The sequence below is a fragment of the Gymnoscopelus microlampas genome, assembly GCF_963454915.1.
Source record: "Gymnoscopelus microlampas genome assembly, chromosome: 13".
Taxonomy (NCBI): domain Eukaryota; kingdom Metazoa; phylum Chordata; class Actinopteri; order Myctophiformes; family Myctophidae; genus Gymnoscopelus; species Gymnoscopelus microlampas.
Window position 1 is genome coordinate 6,518,687 of NC_139950.1, and position 25,236 is coordinate 6,543,922.

A 25,236-nucleotide genomic window follows, 5' to 3' on the forward strand; every position below is an offset into this window, starting at 1 on the left:
TAGTACATGTAACTATTCACAGGACGTGAAATACAACTAGGCAAACATTTTTGACACATCACATTTCCCAGTCAAATGAGAAGGCGAGATCAGACAACAGCTTACTATAGTCATCTAGCTGTGTATTGAAACAATAAATGCAAATACATGATGCTGCTTTACTATACAGAGGCGGAACTATAAGCATACTGTGTGCGCCCGCGCGTGCGTGCGTGTGTTCGAGTGCTTGTGTGTCTCCAATTTGACTCCCAAGAGTGAGTAGTAGTATAGTATGTCATCCACATTTATTGAACTATAGGATGTTATACCTTAATGTATTCTGATATTAGGACGGTGTCGCCTGTGGATAAGAAGTGATTCTCTTCTTGGGCGGAGCTTATCCTCCATCAGTGAGAGGCAGGCAGAGGTAGAAGGAAACACTGGTATCCTGTTTATGAGGCAACTGTGAGCCACTTCAAAACCACTGACACCTCAGTGGTGGAAGAAATGCTCAGATTTTTTTACTTAACCATTCAAACCCCAGCATCCATGTTGCGAGAGGAGCATGTTGGCCAAAAATAACCGTAAGAAACGGCCGATCTACAAGCTCATAACGCTGTCTTTGGCCAAGAGATTTGGTGTAGACTGAAAAAAGCGGCCCATGTAGGAATACTTTGTTACAAGTAAAAGTCTTCCATTCAGTGCAGAATTCTCATTCTGTCCAGGCAATGTTAGACTGATGTTGGTGTAGCGGTGGAGAAACAATTTCACCACTGTCGGGTGGAAACCTCATATATTCAAAACCGTTACTTTTCAGGAAATGGAAAAAAAAATAACCTGTGTTCCAAAAACATATATAAAACCCAAAGACACACCTAACCCCCTTTTTTTTTTACCTGAGGCGATTCTTAAAAATGTTTTCTAAATCCTAACAGTTTTCAAAAAATATATACCGGTATTCAAAGATTTGGAAAAAAAATAAAAATAAATAGCAGATCTACAAGCTCATAGCACGGCACTCGGTGTCGCGCTATGAGCTTGTATATCTGCTATTTTTGAATAGCCAAAGAAACCAAAAAATGACACACAGTTGCGTTCCAGGTCTAAATGGGTAAAATAGCACATATATCGAAGCTCACAACATGCACCAATTTACATTTGATGAGACCAAATGAGAGCTTTGAGACTTGACTTGACTCTGAAAAGGTTTCATTTAATGCGTTTTATGTTTACATTAAAGATGAGGACACCAAAACTACAATTGTACAGATAGGAGAAAAGAACTCACAATGCATAAAAAGGCATTTTCATTGTTCAATAGCTCTCATGACTAATAATGATATATTTAGTTTTTTTTTCGCCAAATAGAAATTCCCATTTACAGTGGTAGTCTACAGCATACTAATACAAACATTTATATTACACATACATGTAAAAACCTCCTTCTGTCATACAGTATAATCATGAGTTACAGAAAGCAGCGACAAAACAACTTTGTTCAAGCACAGCAGCATTTGTAAGAACATAATTACAAAGAAATAACAGCGAAAATGTTCTCTCTGGTTTGCCTCTGAAGTTATTATTTTCAGAGACATTATGACAGTAAAATAGTTATAAGCCCGCAAGATCTGTTTGGTAAATTATGTACGCTACACAACAAGCTTATTACAGAGTTATTATAATTATTAATTCCAGGAGATCCTAATTCTTAGGAGAAGGACTGGTAAACATTAGTTACTGTGTAGTTGAGTGCTACAAAGGAAGAAAAAAGAATCCTATTGCTGAAACTGGTTTGGGATTGTCAAAGGCAGGGCGACAATTATCGATTATGTTCTTATCCGATTACTTTTTTGATTCAATTAATCAAATAATTGAGAAGCACAGTTTTCATTTTTTGTAAACGTTTTGTATTTATTTTCACCCGCCTATAAAAACATGCCCAAAATAGGGATTGATTAGTCATTAATTAATTAGTGTATTAAATAATCACTGAATTCTTATAATCGATTAAATATTTTTAGTTCAATTAACTTAATTGCAGCCCTATTCAAATGACAGTTACAACTAAACCCACCACCAGTTAAGAGTAAGAAACGTAAGACTAAGTCTAAGACTAAGACTAAAGTCTTTTACTGCATTCACACTGATATATTTTCAATAATCTCTTCAGACAGTAGAACCTTGTTTACAGTATCTATGTGCAGAGCCAGTCAACAGAGGCTGTTGGGGAGAATTTGAATGAGTAATATTTGTTTGGACATCCATTTGTAGAGAGGATGCCGTTAAGCAACTACCCTTGCAGAGAAGTGGCTTGCGTCACAATTAACTGTAGACTGAACATCAAAGCTGCTCCAACAGATTTTTGTTAGAGTTTGATTGTTAAAACAACAAAAGAAAGTGTTTAGTTAAAGTTAAAGCTCTATATTCTGATGGTAATAAATCATTGCTGTAGAGCAGGGGTCTTCAACAGGGGGTCCGGGACCCCTAGGGGGTCCTCAGAGTTGCTACAGGGGGTCCGCCAAATCTTTGTGTGATGTTTTTAGTTTTTTTACCTTAACCACTTGAACCTTAGCATCCCTTTTCTGAGGAGAACTTGAGCCAACAATAGCAGATCTACAAGCTCACAACGCCTCGCGCTCTTTGTCAAAGAGGTTTAGGTATAGAAGGAAAAAAGAGCAGACCAAATAAACAAAAAAAAGTTGAGTCTGAGACAACATAGAGGGGTTCCCTGCTTCATCTCTCTCAGCTAGGCGGTCCTTGGCCTGAAAACGTTGAAGACCCCTGCTGTAGAGCGTTTGTTCAGTAACAAGGGTCTCTCCAGCTCTTAAAACACAAAATGCATTTTGAGGTGGCTTGCCAATTTCATCCAATCAGGAGAGAGTGCCCAATTATCAACTTAATGTGATAGTATTCCAGTTCCAATTTTTACCTTTTTTTTTGCTTCATCACTTCCAATTCCACTTGTTTATCTTGGGCCATGTATGAGTTCTCTCTTCTAATTGGATTAAATTGGTATCCCGACCTGAAAATGTATTTCCTGTTTATTAACTAATTTTCTGCCAATAACGCATATATGCGTTTTTTTTGTTTTATTTTTACTTTTTTTTTTTTTATTTGACCCAAAGACCAAGGATATATGATTTTTCGAAGATCTAGACTCCTATCCACTTCCTTGTTAACTTAAAACTTAAAAATTCTGTATCTCAGCTCCTGAGTACTTTTTTAATTTCAATGAAAAATCTCTGGCAGACAACTGCAAAAAATCTGAAATAACTCTGGCCGGTTAAGTGTTAAAGAGCTGGAGAGATGGGGAGCCCCCCTTACTGAACAAACACTCTCTAGCAATGATTACTATGAGAATATAGAGTTATTTAACACTTTGAACCAAAACAAATATCACTTGCACCACCTTTAACCACATGAACCCTAGCTTCCCCATTCAGTGGCGGACACTGGCAAAAATAGCCAATCTACAACTCACAACGCATCGCAATGTGAGAAGTTGTGAAATTGTACATCGGCTATTATTGGCATATAGAGATTTGATGTAAAGGGGGGGAAAGGACGGTATATAGGGTTCAAGTTGACCAGGGCCCCCCAGGGGTCAATCCTGGGTCCCCTACCTTTGTACCTGTACATCAAATCTCATGGATGCAAAGTATGGTGGTGCTAAAAACAAACTAAATGAGCTCTGTGTGTTCAATTCCTTTGGAAGAGGGTTTTAAAATTAACAGTGACAACTTCATATGGTTGAGCACAAAAGGCGATAAGGAGCATGTTGAGAATCTCTCCAGTATGTCATTATTATCTTGACATGAATGTACTTGCTGTAGATTTTAGAGTGAGTGCTGTCTAGCTTTGTAGGTAAACAATACAACTTAGAAAGAATGCTGCCACCCGGTGGCAACAACAGGCAACTACGCCAATAAATAAGAAAATGTCACAAGTGCACATTTGTTTCCCATTAAGACCTGGAACGCATCTGTGTAACTTTAGATTTCTTTGGCTATTTTTGAAAAATCGTGAAAATTATTTTTTATATTTTTTACAGAAAAACTGTTAGGATTTAGATTTATTTTTTTAAGCGGCCTCAGGTCTCAATGGGTTAACCTGTCCCACCTCGTCGCACGCTCCCAGACATTTAAATCCTTTACAATTCATAGGAATCTCAGAATGCAACAATAGGACACTTTGAAATGTCAACTACGTACTGTACTCACTAAGGACAAATTGAAATAAAATTCACACGCAATAAAATGATTCCCTGATGGTATAGAAACATCATAACAGGACTACGGACTAGAGATCAGAGAGCACAACTATACAACAATGGACATCTGCAAACTCCCTGCCACTGCACAGTGCTTTAAACAGCATTCAACAGTTTCCCTTACTACTCAAAACTGTTTGTGATCTGCCAATATGTTTTACTGTTAATAACAACAAAGTTTCATACAAAGCTCAGACGGTATCTAATCTCATTCGGAACGACATTCAGTATAGTTATGCAGCCCTATAGTTATGTGTCCCAATTTGTAACCTTTAAAAACTATTCAATTAGTAAACTTGTAGATCGTCTATTTTTGGAAACTTTTGAATAGGGGTTAAGCGGTACAATAAAATAATGTGTAATTTCATATTTCCTTGTATAAATATAAAATGCATTATGTAATTAAAGTAAAATATTATTTACATGTATTGAAATTTCGGTGGTCTAGGATTCTCCAAAATCGGCACCGGACCGAAGAATCTGGCGTCGGTCGAGCTCTAATGTATACTCCATCACACGATAGTGTTGCTTGCCGGACAGAACTGATGTTCAAGCTAACAATGTGTTGCGTCTCGTCATACTGTAGTACAGAGTATCAATTATTATTATTAGTTCATCTGAGGTCTCAGTTACCCCCGTCAACAACAAAAAGCAAAAAGGCAATGAACATATGACACAAATAGCAACCTGTAAGGCATTGGACCCCATAGCTGCACCATGGAAATGAAAGACACAGTGAAAAACCCGGAATAAACTAAACTCTACACAGCCGAGTACTAAACTAAAGCTTTTAGCAAGTTGTTAACAAGAACTACACCCATTCCGCAAACCTTTCCTAGCAATATCTGACACAAAGGAAAACAATATATGAAGAAAAAGTGTGAATGCGTAATGTATCAGTGTTCCACGCCAATTCAAACAAACGTGCAACGTTCAGACAGTTACCCTCTCGTTAAAGAAGGTCACAGACAAAAAGCACATTGTTGCTGTCAGGTGGAAACCTCGTATGTATCTAATCTAATGGAGCCAATGTAATTATCTAGTCACACACACTTGTTAATACTTGGTTCAATATTCATAAAACCCACATACAGACTTAAACTTTTAGATAATCATCATTTTTTTATTGCCAAAAATAGCTTGCAGATCGGCTATTTTCGCTACTTTTGAGCGACACTCTTGTAAGACCAAGTAGGGCATTAACCTATGGGGGTAATAAAAAAAAAGAATGTGTTTTGATTCAAAAATGTGCGTACCGTGTTAACTGAACTTTCGGCGAAAATAGCTCATCTACAAGCTCACAACACAGCATCGCAACCCGCTGTGAGCTTGTGTAGATCTGCTATTTTCAGAGACGATATTTAGTGGAGATTCTAAATTCACGAACGTAACATAGCTGTCCTTGACGTATTTGAACTAAGTATCTAGGGGGGTTTTGTAAAGCACGTTTGCTATGCGAATTCTGGAAAAGGCGTAGTTTAGTGAGTGGGTTGCTACGGCGTTGCTATCAACAGTTCGGTGGCTTAGAGCCCATCGTTGCACCATGATGCCACTCTCTGCTGTCTCCGTGGGAACAGTTGTCGGGGAGTGGCCCCCGAAGCCAAGCCACATGTTGGCCAGTGGAGGAAAGACTTCCTCACAGGCATGGTGATATAGAAAAGCAGGAGATGGATTTAGGACTGTTCTTACTGGAGGTGGGGTTGGGGGGCGCATTGGCAAGGAAAAAAAGTAAAGAAAACAAACAAGGAAAAAAAGTAAAGAAAACACACGTGGGCAATACAAGGGTCGCAGACAGTTAATGATTTAATTGCTGTTGCGTGCCAGATAAACGTCTGCAACAGTGATCGTTGGGTTTCCCTACTTTTCACGATGCATCAGGATTTAGGCCAACAATGGATTCCGTCACAGCCCAGCCAATCAGATAAAAAGAAAAGGCGATCTCTATTGTTAGGTCTTGTGTACAGGTACACATACCATAACAACGCACGACATACAAATGCATAACAGACACCACCACGGACCCCCTTAGTCCAATGACGGTCTTCCATTACAGCCGAACCAATCAGAAGCCTACCCTGGACTTGTTTGGCAAAACGCTGACATGCTCTGACGCGTGATTCAGACCGTCCATCGTTAGACAGTCGGCAGACCTGACCACATGACACTAACTATAACTGGAAGGAAGCAGTGCATTGTGGGTGGTTTTGGTAGCAGAGCGGAGAGTGCATCACCTCACCAACGCATGGAATAATCAGGACGACTTAAAAAAAGCCACACTTGTAGCACTAGAAAGAAATGTATTCATCAACCCCTTGAACTCATCGTTCAAGGGGCGAATGTTCAGCGAAAATAGACAGTTTGCAATCCCACGTTGCTACGCATTGTGAGCTTGCAGATCATCTATTTTCAGTAAAGAGATTTGGTGTAGAAGGAAAATAAATATAGGGGCCTATAGTCCTGGGTCAACCAAGTATATAAGGTTTAAGTGTATAGGGTTCAAGTGCTTTTAAAGGCATCATCATGTGGCCTTTATCATGACAAACAAATACGATTCTTAATAGTGACACAAGCGCAGCTGGAATCACCTACTATTGTAAAGCAAAAACTGCTGTGAAAAAAATGAAGAAGAATCAGCATCATTCTGAGCATATCTTATATGAAAACACCCCAAATATTATGCCTTAGCATAAGGACACAAACACAGCGAGTGAGTCTTATCTGAAAGGGGTCTTTTTTTTAAACACTGCTGGGTTCAGTTTCACGTCTACTTCAGCGTATGTGTGCAAGTAACTTCAAAACAGTGCCCCCAGAAGTGTTTCAAAGTGAAAGACCCCTTTAGTGAGGGTGGGTACGGTACATTGGTTGCGGTGCACATGGAGAGACTAGTTGAGGTGGAGGACTTGCTTCATGAACTCATAGGTGGTGAAGGCCACGGCCTGGGAAGGAATACAGCGCACGTAGTTGATAGACAGACCTCGGTACAGACCTTTCTTTACCCCGTAGCGACTGTGCACGTACTTCAACGTCTTTGTCAGCGTTCTGTTCATGTACAACAAAAACAAAGGAATGGAAATCATAATTCAATTTTGCAGAGTAGGATCTAAAAGTCTCAGTCCATGGTCTTCCACCTTCAGTTTGTTTCAAACTAATAATATAATCACCGATTAGCCTTAAATACTTGAACATTACATCCCTAGGCCCGCCTGTTCTATCCTTGAACAACAAATACAAAACATTTTTTTATCAATGCATTTGATTTTATTCATGAGTGAATGATAATATTAATTTCACACGCACGCACGCGCGCACGCACACACACACACACACACACACACACACACACACACACACACACACACACACACACACACACACACACACACACACACACACACACACACACACACACACACACACACACACACACACACACACACACACACACACACACACACACACACACACACACACACACACACACACTTTACATGTCAACCTGAATATGATTATGATCTTATTATGGACAGTTCACTGCCTCTCAGATAAATAATATGACTTGTCAAGCCGTACTTACAGACATTTCTCAGAGTCAGGGAGCACAGCTCCTAACTGCATTCTCCTTCTGGCCACGTCCAGGGGGTAACTAGAGAGAGGAGACACAATCATATTACACACAATTAATTACTGCAAAGAACAATGGCTTCCAACTCAGCGTGCAAACTTTCCAGGAATAGAAAGGCTGTGATGGGAGTACCCATTGACGATGTCATTGGTAGTCAGCTTGTAGATCAGCTATTTCCCCTATTTGTCATACAGGTTTAGGGCCTGTTAAGTGGTGTTAACAACATATCTGAAGTGTGTGTGCAGTGCGTGCATGTGCGTAGGGGGATCTCAGCTTTGCCAAGACGTATGTAAAGAAAGGGGGTCTCTAAGGGTAAAAAAGGAACTACTGCTTTAAACTACTAGCATTACTAACTATGAGCATTATGTCCTCACATTAGCGAGGACCAAATATATTAAGATAAGCTTGAAAATGGGGGAATTGCACCTTTAAACCACTAGCTGACTGTCCTAGGGTGGACTCACACATGTGCGACAGCCACTAGGCGTCCCCATTCACTTACATTATGTGGGGAAACATGGGGTGGAGCATCCCGTAGTGGCGTGTTAAGAGAAGCTACAGCGCGTGAAGCCACGGAAATGGATCCTTACAGGTCTGTAACCATTGAGAGTGTACAGAATTTGTACACTCTTAGAGTTATGGTGGTCCTTGAAATTCAAACGTTTGAGAACCACCGGTATTGTAATTGTATAGCAGACGTGAAGTCCACATACCGGCTCTGACAGTGTGATAAACCGGCTCCGGAAACCTTGATCCAACATGTGATGGAACCGATTCCGGCTCCTCAATGTTGGATCCGGTTCCGGATCCCCAACCCTACTTCTACGGCAGTGGTTCTAAAACTTTCAAGGACCCCCAAAATGATATGTATTTGACTGTGGACCCCCCCCATCCAAAAAAAAAGGTTTGTGCCAGGGATTTTTCAAAAATAGCAGATCTACAAGCTCATAGCGCGGCACTCGGTGCCGCGCTGTGAACTTGTATATCTGCTATTTTTGAATAGCCAAAGTATAAAATATGGTTAAAGTGGTTAAAATGATTGTGACGCTATATTAACTCATTTTGGGGGTCCCCGGACCCCACTACGGTACTTACGATATGGTCTGGGCGATGGCTCCAGCCACGCCTCCACACAGCAGGTTGACCTGGGGCTTCAGAACCAGGACCTCTGGGTTGTCCGAGGACGGACGGCCCAGATGCTCCGGGAAGTGCGTTAGGCCCAGGCTCTTCAATGTCCCAAAGGTGAAGAAGGAGAAGCCTGCAGGGAAGGGACACGACGGGACGGGACAGAGGGAATGTGACCGCCAGAGGGTGTAAGGTAAAGAGCATCAGCTATTAAGACTTTAAAGGGATAGTTCACCCCAAAAAATATGTTTTTTTCTATCGATTAGTCACCCCATGGAGACTTGAATTCATGGATATTTTTTTGTTTTTGTCACATTTTCTAAGCCAATAACTTGATGACCGGCGGACCGGTAGGCAGCGGTAGCCGGTCATCAAATTATTGGATGAGAACTATTTTTTTTGGTTTTGTTTAACAAGTGTGCTGTGCAAAAGTAACATAATAATAATAAGTAGTGTCATACAGTATACTATAAACTATAAAACCCAAGTTTAGTATTCCCAGGTTCTGTATTTCTAGTATGCATATTTACTACATATACTAAGCTTTTGGACACACTAAAAGCCTCACATACAACTTTGGCATACTAAATAGTAGGTTAGTACGAGATTTCGGATGGGCCACGTTCTTTTTTCCATTTCCTGAACTGGAAAAACATGGTTTGGACAACAGCGACAACACTCTCTCCACAGTAATCCCCAATGACCTTTGATGCGGATAATGATCAGTCCAAGACCCCCTTAAAATACCATGAAATTAAAATGCAATCTATGTCTAATTAACGATCCAATCTCAGCCTTGCGTTTACACCTGGCTAACTTTGACAGAGATGTGAGCACAATGTGAACCTGATCACCTCTAGACGTTGATATGATCATGTTCTGATTTTAACGTGTGCTGCCTGGGTTTACACCTTGCATTACCATGTTCTTCCTTATCCAGATGCAGATCACAGCTTATTGCAAGTAAGTGTAAATGAGATCTAAAGGTCATGAGGACATTTAACCACTTAAACCCTTGGTTATCTTAACCAGAGATGGCTCTGTGGTACAAACTCGCAAGCTTATAGATCAGCGAATGTTCCCCGATGAATCGGGATGCTATAGGGTTCAAGAAGTGGTCAGAACAAATCTCAGAAAGTGTGTGTGACCAATACTGACCTGCATAGGGGGCCATGCCGATAATTGTTGGGGTCAGTCCCCTGTAGAAACCAGGGACTCCCCCTTCCTTAAAACAAAAACAAAATGACAGCAAATCACACCAGGCCCAGATACTTTATAGAGAGCAGACATATAAACAACTTGCTTAACTCATTAAGCCCTGAGGCCGATTCCATTCTACAAATTCCTTCTATGGACATAGCTCCTCAGCTCAAAAGGCGCTCTCTGTGAACACGGACCCTAAAGCACTATATATACTGTACTTCTCATAAAATAAATAGTAAATAATAGCAGCCAATCTACAAGCTCGCAATGCACTGTGAGCGTAGAGAGGATGTTAGTCTGCCAACTACAGACTAACCTACTGTAACTGCATGGCAGTGCCAACGCACTGGCATTGCGTCAGCCAGTGCAGCACTAACCTTAAGGTAAATGGTGTGGAAGGCATTGGCGATGCCAGTGTAGCGTTGCTCTTGGCCCGTCACCTGGAAGGCCAGCCTGGCTCGGATCACGTCCAGGGGATACGTACATATCACTGCAGTTATCCCTGCAAATGAACATACAAACTCTCATAACACAAAGAGTCTTATATAGTCCAATATATACATTCAATAAAGACTGAATAAAGTCAACAGCATTCCATGTGTCTCCATAGTTCGTTTTTTTCATAAATGAATGCGCTAATTTATACTTAATTGGTCGTATGACAGTGTGGTGCAAAAAGTAGTCAAACTAGCAGATCTACAAGCTCACAGGCTTGTTGTGAGCTTGTATATCTGCCTACAATAGGGACCCCAGGTTGAATGTGTTTAACTCATTCAGTGCCAGACTTATTTCTGGCTGTGTTGTCCCAGTGCCAGAGCCAAAAATTCATTGTAAAAAAAAAAGTGCTCAGGAGCCGAGATACAGCCTTTTTCAGTAAGAAGTTAAACAAGAAGTGAATGGAGCAGCAACTTTTCAAATCATGATATCTTGGGTTCAGAACATCCCCCCCCCCAAAACATTTTTTTTATATTTTTAATTTTTTTATGACGTCGTAGACGTCACGTGGCGCTCAGGCCTTAACAATGGCGTTAAAAACGGACGTCTTACTCTTAGACGTCATGTGGCACTGAATGAGTTAAGACGGTCTGTTGTTTTTTTTAAATATTGAACTAATGAAAAGTAGTTAGAGCTTGTGACTAAAATAACACAAATAATACATTGGATCCATTTTTTTCCCATTTCCTGAAAAGTAACGGTTTTGGACAAACAAGGTTTGCTCCCGACAGCAGTGATATAATAAAGTCTTCATGAGGCCGATTCTACAAATGCCTTCTAAATCAGTAGTTCTCAAACTTTTGAATTGAATTATGAATTAAATTATGAATTAATAGCAGATGCCAACGCTGAAATCTAAAAAAAAATCCCGGTTTTAATGAGTGACGCAGTGTGAACATGCTATTGATTTGACACCAATCAAAAAAAGCATCATCATCAGTGAGAGAGATTATTGACCTGCCATTGATCCGGCCATGAGGCGGTGGATGTGTCCGGAGATGCCCAGCTTTTTTCTTAGCAGCTGTGAATTACAAGGAATGTTGTCAGCATTGGTATTAACTCATTCAGTGCCATTGACGTCACCGACGTCACGTTTTTATAAGCCCAGGGTGTCAATGACGTCGCCGACGTCATGAAAAAAAAAATGAAGATATGATGATTTGAAGATTTGCTACTCCATTCACTTCTTGTTTAACATCTTACTGAAAAAGGCTGTATCTCGCTTCCTAAGCACTTTTTTTTTTACAATGTATTTTTGGCTCTGGCACTCAGAGCCAAACTGCCAGAAATAAGTCAGGCACTGGTCAAGCCTGTGTTGGGTGTTGTTGCCTGTGTTGGGTGTCAAGTTGTTTTATTGAAATCTTAATGTCCATTCAGATCCTCTGGATTCTATCAATTACTTTTTCAATTAATCAAATAATCTAGAAGCACATTTATTTGGATAATCATTTAAAATAAATATATACTGTGTATCAATGAATCAACGTGAAAGCATTCAAATCTGTAGGTAGGGCAAGTAATATGTTCTGGTCAAAACAAAACGTTTTTTTGTTAAAAGGTTAAATCTCTATATTCTGATAGTAATCATTGCTATAGAGTGTTTGTTCAGTAACATGGGTCTCCTTGTCTCTCTAGCTCTTTAATAAACAGAAAATACATTTTCAGGTGGGTTGCACATTTTCAACCAATCAGCAGAGAGTATCTGTTTATCCAGTTCCAATTGTGTCTGCTCATTTCTTTGTCTCATCACTTCCAATTTCACTTGTTTATCCTGTAGGAGTTCTCTCTCCTGATTGGATACAATTGGTATCCCGACCTGAAAATGCATTTTCTGTTTATTAAAGAGCTGGAGAGACAGGTAGACAGACTCCTGTTACTGAACAGTCTATAGCAATGATTACTATCAGATTATATAGTCCTACAGTATTTCATATTTGTCAGTGTCGCATGAAAAACTAAATCTAAAAGCTACAATGCGTTGCATCGTCACATGTTGTGAGACAGTAGATATATTTTCGGTATTTTTGAAAACAATAAATTATACTACTGCAATCAATTACATTTTCATAATCAATTAGTGTGATTAACTGTTGCACCCCTAATCTACTTTGTACTACTATTGCCACTTTAGGATGGTTTACCTTTTTATAATTGTCAAAGGCCATGAACTGGATGGCTCCGTATGGAAAGATCCTGACCATCATAGCTCCATTGCCCTTGTACAAACCTAAGAACCCTTCTTTCTGAGGCACGGCCCGCAGAGTGGCGAACACTCCTGCAAGACAGATCCAAAGGTTATAGTGAGTGACACTGCAACAAACAAACAAACAAACAAACTCTTAATGACTTAATAACTGCTGCTGTTTGACCTAGATGTTTGTAGTGGGGGTTCTGGGCTTGAAGGAGGATTTTCACTCTGTCCAGTGGAGCGATAGTGCACTTGGCACAGCATCCTGCAACACCTAAACACACAAAAAGACAAACCCAACATGAGGAGATACATTATTAGGCCAGTAGGTACTGTAAAAAAAAATCAACTCCAAATTTAAATCGTTAAGCCAAATAATTCCTCCCCACACATTTCTGTTTTGCCACTGCATGTTGTATGTTGGCTAACCTGCATGCTGGCTAACCTGCCGGTGCGGAGCCCCCACCAGGAGGACGTAGAGCCTCCATCCTACTCCTTCCGTTCAACATTCCCCGCTAACAGGCGCCACCCAGGCCCGTAAGAGTACGTGCAGTGACAAATATCACCGTCCCCGGAAAACATACTATTTTCTCCTAACTGAATAAAATGCAACAACAAAAGACACCACAACATTTTATTTTTAAATCATTTGGGATAGTTGTTTGTTTATAGACACTCGGTCAAACCAAATGCACTGTGGTGGATTCTAAACCCTAGACTCCTTGGGGTGCATTTCGCCTTTCCGACATGTCGCCTTTCCGACGTTAACGAACCCTATACCTAACCCTAACCGCACGCGGAAGCCACTAGTCGGAGTGGCGAGATGTCGGAAGGAATGGAAGGAGCACCCCGACTCCTTGGTGGTGGGGGGGTACTTTACCCCTGGCCTGCACCACCCGAGGGCCCTCAGATATTCTAATTACTTCACCTCTGGCAGAGTTCAATACACCAGACTTATGAAATATGCATGCCATGTAGAGGTACTATCAGTCTATTATGGTGCGATATGGTGTGATGGGCAATAGTGAGGAAACTGTCGGTGACCTTTGAACAGGCTTGTTGAGCAAGCAACATTTGCAAGTATTCTCAAAAGGCATAATGTTACCAGTATTCCAACAAACATATACAAGCTTTTGGGCATTAGAAACAAATACATATTTCAGCTGGGTATGTATCATATCAATATGCAAAACATTGTGCTGTGGAAGATTTAAAAATGCACATGAAACCCTACACAGGTTTTGCTATTTGTTTTCCAGTTCAGATTAAAAACTACAGCACATTAAAAACATGGCAGGCTACTAAGCAATGCAGCTGCTGCTAGTTAAATTAATAATGGGTGTGTTAGATTTAGGTGTGCCCAGAGCCATGGGGTATGCCAATGTGCAAGCAGAGACAACGGTCAACAGCATTGACTGCATTACTGGCACACCTAAATCTAACACACCCATTATTAGCGTGATCAGCTGCAGCTGTGTTGCTTACATCACTGCCTCACGCAGCCTGCCATGTTTTTACCCCGCTGGGAGACAGAAGGTGCCCGGTTCTAATATCACTCTGTCGATATTAGTCTGGAATCTGCATTTCCATGGGGCGGATAAAAAGATTGCCTCTGGTGATAAACCCGAACCCATATTTGCATACTGGGCCCTGATTGGTGGCCCACAACTTCGGGGGCAGCGAAATCCAATCACAACCGAGCGGGGCCAGACCCAATCTGCCGAGGGCTTCTTTTCTTTTTTGCACTGGCAGATTTGTCTGGTTTCCAGGCTACCCCGGTTCAAAAATACCCCAAAAGGAGTCGGAGTGGGAAGGAACCAAATGATTGTTCTAGTGAGGCGTCACTATCAGGCGATCTTACCTCCAGCTACGAAGGAGCGCAGGAAGTGGTAGTCCCTCTGGGCTGAGGGGGCTCTGGGGGCAGTTATGGGGGCAGGAGGAGCGGAGACCACGGCCTCCGACGTCATCGCGGGACAGGTGCTGCTCAGGAGTCCGATGCATCGATGGGTGCACCACCCATTACTACGGTTAGAGGGGGAAAATATCTGTTGTCTGTTACTCAGTCATGTTCTGTTGAACTGTGATCGTACAAGTTCACATACAGATAGCATTGTGTGATAGCAGGTACAGTATGTACGTGATGTTTGGAACATCATAATGCAGGTGTGTACGTGCTCTTGCAGAAACATTAACATGCATGTGTAGCGTGTGCATAATTCTGCCATGGGGTGGGGTTACAGAAAGGAGGAGCAGGTGTACTTAAAGACCAGTTGGTTGCACCACATATTTCACATAGTTCCAAATCAGGTGAAACCACGCCAGGTAAAAAATAAGATAGTGTGAACTTAATCTACAGGAGGGAGAGGTAGTCCAACAATAACCGTCAGTAATAATCACCAAAGTTCCAGTCATAACTTTGCACGCTCTCTAGTATCTGCACGTATGGAAGTGTATTGATGCCGTGCAAATGACACAGATGCCGACTATCTAAAACTCGATGTCAAAGCAACAGTAAGACTGGATGATGGGAACGAATACATGGCACCACCACAAAAACGTGGGCCCAGGAGAAAACTGGTCACTTAATGCAGAGCACTAACACAAAGTGGGCACGGGTAAACTAAACTGGGCACTACTAACACAGACAGAGTGTCCACTTGAGAAGACTGCCCATGCAAAATTGGTTATCACCAAGTAGCCTTCCCGAAATATCTACGACGAATTCTCTCAAGTGCCCACTTTTCAAAAAGATAATAAAAAATAAACAGTGGTGGAAAGTAACTAATTACATTTACTCAAGTACTGTACTTTACTGGAGTTTATGCAATGTTCAATACTTTTACTTCTTCTCCACTACATCTCAGATGCAAATAATATTGCACTTTTTTCTCCACTACAATTATTTGAAAACTTTAGTTACTTTGTAGATTTCGATTATTATTACAAAACATACATTAACCACTTCAGCCGGCCATTTGAAAATAGCAATTCTACAAGCTCACAATGCTTCGCCATGCGACACATTGTGAGCTTGTAGATCTGCTATTTCAAATTCTTATACATTTTTTATACATTTGAAAGCTCGTGAAATGGGACATTCTGCATAACGAGTACTTTCTACTTGTGGTACTTTAAGTACATTTTGATGCCAATTCTTTTGTAGTTTTACTCAAGTAAATCTTGAATTACATACTTTTAAAACAGAGTATTTCTACATCGCAGCATAGATAGTTTTCCTCAAGTCAAAACATGTGAGTACTTCTTCCACCACTGAAAATAAATAAAAACGTGCCCATGTCTGATCAAGTGCCCACTCTGCTGGTCAAACAGGTAGGAAAACCTTTAACCCGCAGCAAAAACATGTATGATCATATCATTATAATACTCACAACAAGACAAGTGAATGTGTGACTTCTTCACAGCAGTAAGGTTGAGTTGTCAGATGAAGATATCAATGCAGACAAACAGCATCCTCTTCTTCCTGGAAGTATAAACACAGCTCCTCTGTGCTGTCAACTGTCACTTCTTCTTCAACATGTCCTGACTGATCATCTACAGATATGAAGTTACAATAATGATATATCATCCATGAATATGACTTCTACGCTACACTTCCAAAATCCACGCATTAACACTAGACTACTGTCATGTTTCATGCCCTTCGCCCGACGGCACCAACTTGACTGTTTGTCTGTCGAGGGCGGATGACGTCGTCCTGACGTTGACTGGAAGGGTCGACATTCTTGTGTGGAGCTGATCAGAGCCATTCCAGCCCCCGAATCAATGACGCTACTGAATCCCGGTGGCCAAATCTGGTATTGCAACACTTCAGGGTTTACAATTCTACTGCGCATGCTTCAACCGTCTGAAACGCGGGTGCGCCTGCTCTATTGGCTCCAACGTTGGAGCCAATCCCGGAAAAAGGGTGTACTTTTGGGTGCCTCATGTGCTTGTGAGCAACTTTCTTTGAAATGAATAGGTGGGAGCAGGGCAGTCCGCTCTCTAGATATAATATAACTCAAAATGTAAGTTTGACGAAAAATCATAAAATAATAATAATAATAATAATAATAATAATAATAATAATAATAATAATAATAATAATAAAAACAACAATAATAATGATAATAATTATCATAACCATTTATTATCCTAGATCACGTAACATCCTCCAACGTGGCAGTGGCAAAATTATTATTTACCCATATGAGTGCATTGGTATGTTATAGAAATTATTTTTATTTTAGGAAGTTACTTTGAGATTTATCTCAAGGTTATTTCTGTTTGTTGTTGTTTTGGTCTTTTTTTAGGGAGACCAGACCACCAGAGGTCAGCACTACCATTACACAAAGCACTACAATAATAATAGAGCATTTCAAACATGAAATTAACATGTGATTTATTTATTTATTTATGTATGTATTTATTTTGCATACAACTACAGGAGCAGCCAGCAGGGGAAATAATAATAATACAAATAAATAATAATAATAATAATAATAATAATAATAATAATAATAATAATAATAATAATAATAATAATAATAATAATAATAATGATTGCATTGGTATGTATATTAATATTTTTGCTTATTTTAGGTAGACCATAGAGGCCAAAATAGCACACCTTTACAACGTTGCAAAACACAATATACAATAATAGAGCACTTCAAACCGAGGAATGAACGTGAAATTAACACGTGTCCATAGTTATGTACAGTTTACTTATGTATTTATTTATGCATTTATTGATTCATTTTGCATACAACTACAGGAGCAGCCAGCAGGGGGTAAAAAAAACACAAACACACACACACACACACACACACACACACACACACTTCGGACCTATTTTTTTTTAACGGTCTTATGTTTCGGACAGAGAGAATCCATTCCGGGTTTTCCCCACGACTCTTCACTCTCGAGCCCTCGCCAAAAGAGAACAGAGCTACAAGCTCACAACGCGTAGCGAAGTGACGCGTTGTGAGCTTGTAGCTCTGTCCTTTTTTGGCAACGCGAGTGACTGGCGAGAGTAGAGAGAGACCTCAGGGTTGCGTCTGATGCGTGTGTGTGTGTGTATGTGTGTGTATGTGTGTGTGTGTAAGTGTGTGTGTAAAGAGGGATGGTGGTGGGGCTGCCCTGGCTGGAACTGACATAAGAGAGAGAGAGAGGGGATTTACATGCTGAAACGGGTGTGCTGTGCGTGCGCGCGCGCGTGTGTGTGTGTTGTAACATTGTAACTACGCGGTGGGCGCGTGTCCACACAGCTACATTGTAGCCAATATTTTTTTTTTCCGATACATTTTTAATAGTCCGCCGTCCGCCAGGGTCCATGATACTACGGACGGCCGCGGCAGCAGGATCCCTCCACCACCGCGGCGGTGGTGCGTCGTTCAGCGGGGAGGAGGAGGAGGAGGAGGCGGAGGGAGAGACGACGATAGGGAGGCACGGTGGTGGTGCACGCTCCGTGCGCGTCTGACTGCATGGAGGAGTATTATTAGCCGCTTACTGCAACTGTCTTTCTCTTGGTATGTCAAGTATTCCGTGGGCTAAAGGAGCATTCGTTCGTTGCCTTTAAAAATAAATAAAAAAGCCCCAACGTGTTTTTTTTTAAATACTGAAAGTGCATGGAACGTTTTTTTTTATATTATACAACAAAAAGGGAAAACGTTTTTTTTGTGAGTGTGTGCCGTCGACGTTGGTTTCGAACAGTGACTGATATTTGTTTTGGATATTCGTCGGTCAAGTGCAAAAAGTAATAAACAAGGGCTTTAAAAACATGGTAGTTTAAAGACCTCTTCCGCCAGTCAAGAGCGAAAACAGGATCTGACTTCTTCTTCCACAGAGACCACAGAGACCACTTCTGAATGTGCTTGTTGTGCCCTTTAACTGTGAAGCCACGCTACAAGCACATATACATGTGATATATATATATATATATATATATATATATATATATATATATATATATATATATATATATATATATATATATATATATATATATACATATATACATATATACATATATACATATATATATATATTCCTTTAAACTGTGGTGGAAAGTAACTAAGTACATTTATTTAAGCACTGTACTTAAGTACAATTTTGAGATACATTTACTTTACTGGAGTGTTTAAATTTTGTTATACTTTTACTTCTACTCCATTACATCTCAAAGGCAAATATTGTACTTCTACTCCACTATTATTACACAATTATTTGAAAACTTTACTTAGTTACTTTGTAGTTACTACCACTTCAGACCTATATACTTTGGCAATTTGAAAATAGCCAAATGGGACCTTCTGCATAATGAGTACTTTTACTTTTGGTTATTTTAAGTACATTTTGATGCCAATACTTTTGTACTTTTACTCAAGTCTATTTTGAATACCGAACTTGTACTTGTAACAGATTATTTCTACAATAGGGTATTCTTTACTTAAGTAAAGAAATGCTTAAAGAAAAGGCTTTGAAATGCTTACTTGTTCTTACTTATGTAAGTCTGCATTATTACATTACCTGCTGAATGCTGTTACATGCCAATATAAATAGGTTTTTGGTGTGTTAGTGACACTGGCTTTAATCACAGTAGGAATGTAATAACACAAGTGATGAGTTCATTACAGGGATTGTCTTTTCAGCGCTTCCAACTTTTAATTTGGGGTCGTCATAATGACAGATTGTAGGTTTCTATCGTGTGATTGCATGCTATTTTGTGGGGGGGAGAAACAAACCACCACATTCTGACATTGTTTCTTCTCATTTCTAATGTATCTCTTCAGGTCGTGCGCTCAGCTGCTGTTTGAAAATGGGACGGATGACCCTGTGAAGTGTTCCTTTCATCCTTGGTGCTGAAAATAAAGCGAACAAAGAGACAGATTTAAAAAGTACAAGTTTCAGGTGCTTTATAAGAGTTAGGACCAGGCGTTCTCCAGGGCTCCCATGCTGGCTTCCAGACCACCTCCTCCCCTCCACAGCCTCAGTCATGCCTGTCACTTCCAAAGCCCCCGGCAGACAGTAAGCCACAGTCACAATTATTACATCATCGCTTAATCGCAATTACGGTATTTGACGTGTCACGTGATCGCAATCATTTAATCACAGTTGTATATTTGCATAATTGTTCCCATTCATCTATATTTCAATTCTTCTGTTGAAAAATAGCAAAAAATAGGTGATCTACAAGCTCGCAACGTAGTGAGCTTGTACACTGCCTATTTCTGTTATTTTTGACAGAGTAAAATGATTACGTTTTATGGCCTATTATGGCCACAGTAGTACAGACATGTTTATTTTCATTATTGCCATCTGTCATTGTCAGTAATAATTTCTTGGCATATTTCAGTTATTTGTCATATAAGTTTCTGCTTTCGCAGGAAATAGCAGATCGACAAGCTCGCAACGCGATGCGTTGTGAGCTTGTCGATCGGCTATTTTCAGCGAATACTTTCCCCACAATAACAGAAAACGGAAAAGACCCGGATTCCACTCAACCATACAGTATATAGTGTTTAAGTTGTTAAAGGCTTACAGAAGTCAGAGAAGTGTCAATGTTGTTCAATAGCACAATTAAATCATTAATCGCAATTATCTGCACGAGAAACTAATCATCAACTAACATTTCGTGGTGGTGACAGGCCTGGGAGACGACAGCCACCACCTGCCCAGAGAAGAACCAGCGCCAGGCACACCTCCAGCGCCAGTAACCCCAGAGGGAGAGCCGTCACCAGGCTCCAAACAACACCCGCAGAACCCAAAAGGTCCACCACCAGATCCCAGGCCAAGGTCATAAGGGTTTTGCCTTTGTCATTAGTTTTCGTTTTTATTTTGTTTCTTTTGACTCTTTTGTTTTCAATTTCCGTTTATGTTATTAGTTTTCAAAGCGCAGTTTGGCTAATTTAGTTTGTATATATATATATATATATATAGTTTTAGCTTAGTTTGTATTAGTTTTAGTTAGACTTTTCTTATTATAATAATATGGGGTATTTGTCATGGGAAAGATTCAAGAAAACCTAAAGAAAATAGCAAAAAAATGCAGATCTACAAGTTCAAAATGCATCACAAGATTTAGACCAATTTGACAACAGGGCTTAAAACTGACATACTGTAGCTTAACATATTGGAAGATAAGATGTCATATTCACCCAAAATATTAGGCTTCCATATGAAATATTGACAAAGACTAAGGACATTTTCTCTATCATTTTTAGCGGTTCTAGTTTCGTATACACACAGTACATTTTCAGTTAGTTATTTTTTTATTTGTAAAAGCCTAGTTTTTAATTGATTCCAGTTAACTAAAATGTTTTGTCAGTTCTGGTTGTGGTTATTTCATTAGAGTTTTAGTTAACGATGATAACCCTGTGGTCCCCATGCAGACCCAGGCCGCCCGCAGCCCGTGTGGGGCGATAAGCAGTGTGAGCCAGGGAACGCGGAGGTCGCCCGCTCGGGTTAACCAGCGCACTCCCAAGGACACCGGACCCCATAGACCGAGGCGGCTGTGCAAGGCGCCCAACATCTACGGTGAATTTGAAGACCCCCCAGGGAGCAGGAAGTCCCCACGGGGGGGCGGACGGGTGTCTGTTACACCCTGCCAGCAAGCTCTGAAACCTAACAGGGGACCACAGAAGAAGTGCGCCACCAGGGGGAAGGCGGGGAGAGGTGCGGCGCTATGCCAAGACAGGTAGGACCGGTCACACTCATTACACAAGCGCCTGATCACAATTATTGGAGATAATCGCAATTATTTTTGCATGATCGTCAGACTCCATCTGTAAGAATGCATCTGTTGAAAAATACCCAAAATAGCAGATCTACAAGAGAAATAGCAGAAATAGCCGATCTACAAGCTCACAGTTTGTCGGGATATGATGAATTGTGAGCTTGTAGATTGGCTATTTTTGTTTTTTGTTTTGAAAGTATATCATTATTAAACGCATGGCCTGTTTTGGCCATAGTACATTATTTATTTTGATTATTGGTAGCGGTCATTGTCATTAATTTCTTTGTATAAGTTATTTGTCATATCCGCCCTGTGCAGCCTACAAGAACAAACAGAATTGTAATTTGTATTTACAGTATATGTTCCAATATTCAATGTCAAAAACATAATGAAATTGTTAAATCGCAAGTATTTGTACGACAAATAATCTTCAACTAAAAATCACCATACTGTGACAGCCCTAAAGACAGGAACGCAAGACAGGATCCCCCAAAACCAGACGGCGATGGCGATCCAGCTCCCAACGAGGAAGGGGAGGAGTCAGACGTCGCTAGCGGCGAGGAAGCCGCCCCCGTTGCTCTGGAAACGGATGCTGTTGACGCCGTGACTCAAGTCAAAGAGCAGGAGGTAGAAGTCGAGCCTGGGAGCCATCTTGAAGCGGATGTCCCTCCCCCTCTTTGTGACGTCGTACGGGAAGAGTCCTCCGCACACCGCAGCTGTGACGGCGTTATTAGCCCCGCCCACTGTCGTGATGAGGTTAACCTGAGCTCTGTGATTGGAAGCCCCGTGCAGGGCGGGGATGATGGGGATGCCAACGATGGCAGTGAAGACACTGACAGACCCATTGAGTTGGCCCGGCAGGCTAGCGTCGGCCCGCAAGAGGACAACGAAAGTCAGGGGGAGAATCACAGTTCTCCTGAACCCCAAAAGAACCCTAGTAACCCCGGTGAACCCCAAAAGAACCCTAGTAACCCCGGCGAACCCCAAAATAACCCCAGACTCTCTGGTGAACCCCGAAATAACTCCAGTCACCCCGGTGAACCCCTAAATAACTCCAGTCACCACGGTGAACCCCGAAATAACCGCAGTCACCCCGGCGAGGAGAGAGAGCACACGTCTGTCCCGGCACGCGTAAGGATGGAAGAAAGAGTGAGCGTTATTCACGAGGTTACCAGAGAAGATGAGACTCACCAGCACAGCAAGGAAGAGAGTTCACAGTCGATGAGAGGAGGCGAGAGGTAAGCCTGGCACAGTTGTTACATCATCATCGCACGATCGCACTTATTTGAGATGATCGCAATTGGTGTGCATAATCATCAATCGTTTCAATTTATCTGTGTAAAATCCTCTTTTGAAAATGTGCAAAATAGCAGATCTGCAAGCTCACAACGTGATGCGTTGTGAGCTTGTTGATCAGTATGTTTTGTTTTACCTTTGAAAGCATAACATTATTAAATGCATTGGCCTGTTCTGTCCATAGTTTATTTTCTTTAAAGGAGGAGTTCACAAAAAAAATGACTTATTTTCTATCAATTACACACCCCATGAAGCCTTGATTTCATGGATTTATTTTTGTTTTTGTGGCATTCCTAAGACAATAATTTGATGACCGTGTGTATTTCCGGTAGGAGACACAATAATCTATTTTGTGTCTCCTACCGGATACATTAGCCGGTAATGTATCCGGTAGGAGATGCGACAAAAACAAAAAAGAATCCATGAAATCAAGGCTTCATAGGGTGTGCAATTGATAGAAAATAAGTCATTTTTTGGGTGAACTCCTCCTTTAATGATAAGTTATTTGTCATTATCTGCCCTGTGGAAGTTTTGCTTACAAAGCCTAAAAGGCCAAACAGAATTTATATATTCTAATGTTCAATGTCAATAAAAAAAACACAACGTAAATCGTTAATCGCACTTAATCGTCGACCAAAATGTGTTGACAGCCCTGGCGAGAGGCGACACAGCGGAGAGACTGCAGAGAAGGAGGAGAGCGTGCTGGAGGTGTGTGACCCCCAGGAAGAGAAGGAGGAGCAGGAAGAGGAAAGAGAGGAGAAGGAAGTTTGTGTTTACATCAGTCCTGCTGACTCCCAACCTCACGTGCCTCATCATCACTCCACTGACGGACTGATCCCATTGACTCAGGTCAGCTCGCTTTTTCTTTTCTTAAAGGTAGGGTAATTGATGTTTCTTTGGCTTAAACAAAACGTTTTTTGTTAAAAGGTTAAAGCTCTATAGTCTATATTCTCATTGCTATAGAATGCTTTTGTTCAGTAACAGGGGTCCCCGCCATCTCTCCAGCTCATCAATAAACAGAAACATTCAGCCAGTCAGGAGAGAGTACCCATTTATCAGCTTCATTTTAGTGTTCCAGTTCCGTTTTGTCTGCTCATTTCTTTGTGTCATCACTTCCAATTTCACTTGTTTAATCTGTGTCCTGTCTGAGTTCTCTATCCTGATAGGATGCATCAGAAAATGCATTTTCGGTTTACTAAAGAGCTGGAGAGAGATGGAGACTCCTGTATACACTCTATAGCAATGATTACTATCAGAATATAGAGCTATTTAACTCTTATTAACCAAAGAAAATGAATTACCCTACCTTTTAATTTAGAGTACCCAATTATGTGTACCTCTTTTTCTCACCCATTTAGTCTTTGTGCCAATTGATTCCTCCCCACACACATTTCTGTGAGAGATATAAAATCAGTTTTATATCTCTCTTAAAAACCCATAAGAAAGTGCAGACTAAAGTGGCGTCCAAACGACAAAGAAAAAAGAGCCGACTGTGTCACATACCGCCGGAAAAATTAAAAGGTTGGGAAGATGCACGTGACTACATCCACTTCCTTGTTTACGTGTTGTGGCAACGCTGTCGTGTCAACGTGTCGCAGACAATATGAATGCTCAAAACTCACAATGTTGTGACACAAGTAGTGTGATGCGTCGTTCGATCCTTCAGGCAGCATGCGAGTGCATCTAATTGTAACTCATGTCTTTTTTTAAAAAGATATATTTTTGGGCCTTTTCTGCCTTTTATAGAGAGTATGCACATGCTTCACTTTTCCACTGGGACACGCCCCCTCATCTAGACTGTGTGGCAAAACATTGAGCAGCATGAAGCACTGGAGTTTGGAAGCGCTCGTTGGAAATCACTCAACGGTGCTGCTTACCACCTGTTTTTAAATTGCACATAATGCAGGAGGCAGCAGGACGTTGCGTTATTGAAAACTAGCGCTTCCAAACTCTGACACTTAGAAAAATAATCACCTGCACAGAATTTATTCACAGAAAGTAGCTCATAACATGTCTAAGGTGGATTTTTATTAAACAAAAACTTTGGAGATAGACCATGTTGGTGAGTTTAACGTTGTTTAGTACAATCAGATCGAACTTGTTTGAGTGTATGGGCTGTCACGGCCAGAATGTTGTTTTTTGCCACTCAGTAGGTGTTCCCGCATAACTTCCGGGTACGATGATGTCACGTGCATAGCCTCTATTGATAGTATACAGTAGAGCGAGAGACGGGGAGTGACACACAGCAAAAGTCGTCGGGCTCGGGAAGCTAACCTGCAACTCGCTGTCATTAGAGCCTATATGTGGTATGCGCCTTAACCACT

General features: G+C 40.9%; 2 protein-coding genes across 5 annotated transcripts in view; one reads left to right on the forward strand and one right to left on the reverse strand.

Annotated features, from left to right (window-relative positions):
• Window positions 1-2,955: 2,955 nt before the first annotated feature.
• slc25a16 (solute carrier family 25 member 16) lies at window positions 2,956-16,554 on the reverse strand. 4 transcript variants are annotated; one of them, XM_084075776.1, is made up of 10 exons: window positions 16,275-16,554; window positions 14,744-14,904; window positions 13,064-13,156; window positions 12,836-12,969; window positions 11,652-11,715; window positions 10,577-10,701; window positions 10,155-10,221; window positions 8,967-9,129; window positions 7,824-7,892; window positions 2,956-7,288 (listed from the first exon to the last, which is right to left on the reverse strand). In XM_084075776.1, the coding sequence occupies exons 2-10, from the start codon at window positions 14,847-14,849 to the stop codon at window positions 7,132-7,134; spliced, it is 978 nt and encodes a 325-aa protein (XP_083931902.1). In that variant the 5' UTR covers window positions 14,850-14,904; window positions 16,275-16,554; the 3' UTR covers window positions 2,956-7,131. The 4 variants fall into 4 exon arrangements, with proteins under 4 accessions (XP_083931902.1, XP_083931903.1, XP_083931901.1 ...); XM_084075777.1 differs by having other exon boundaries at window positions 14,744-14,927; XM_084075775.1 differs by having other exon boundaries at window positions 16,272-16,554.
• Window positions 16,555-17,982: 1,428 nt separating this feature from the next.
• tet1 (tet methylcytosine dioxygenase 1) overlaps window positions 17,983-25,236 on the forward strand; it is a 73,704-nt gene continuing 66,450 nt past the window's right edge. The window contains exons 1-6 of the mRNA XM_084077135.1: window positions 17,983-18,410; window positions 19,674-19,908; window positions 20,529-20,676; window positions 21,273-21,577; window positions 22,075-22,854; window positions 23,563-23,761. Coding sequence (XP_083933261.1) covers window positions 19,877-19,908; window positions 20,529-20,676; window positions 21,273-21,577; window positions 22,075-22,854; window positions 23,563-23,761 — 1,464 coding nt within the window. The 5' untranslated portion in view covers window positions 17,983-18,410; window positions 19,674-19,876. The remainder of the gene's footprint in view (window positions 18,411-19,673; window positions 19,909-20,528; window positions 20,677-21,272; window positions 21,578-22,074; window positions 22,855-23,562; window positions 23,762-25,236) is intronic.

Coding starts and splice junctions, on each gene's coding strand:
- slc25a16 (XM_084075776.1), bottom strand. CDS start 14,849: ATGACGTCGGAGGCCGTGGTCTCCGCTCCTCCTGCCCCCATAACTGCC. Junction 12,970..13,063: donor CCCCCACTACAAACATCTAG/GTCAAACAGCAG, acceptor TCTGTCTTGCAG/GAGTGTTCGCCACTCTGCGG. Junction 7,289..7,823: donor CCTGACTCTGAGAAATGTCT/GTAAGTACGGCT, acceptor GTACATGAACAG/AACGCTGACAAAGACGTTGA.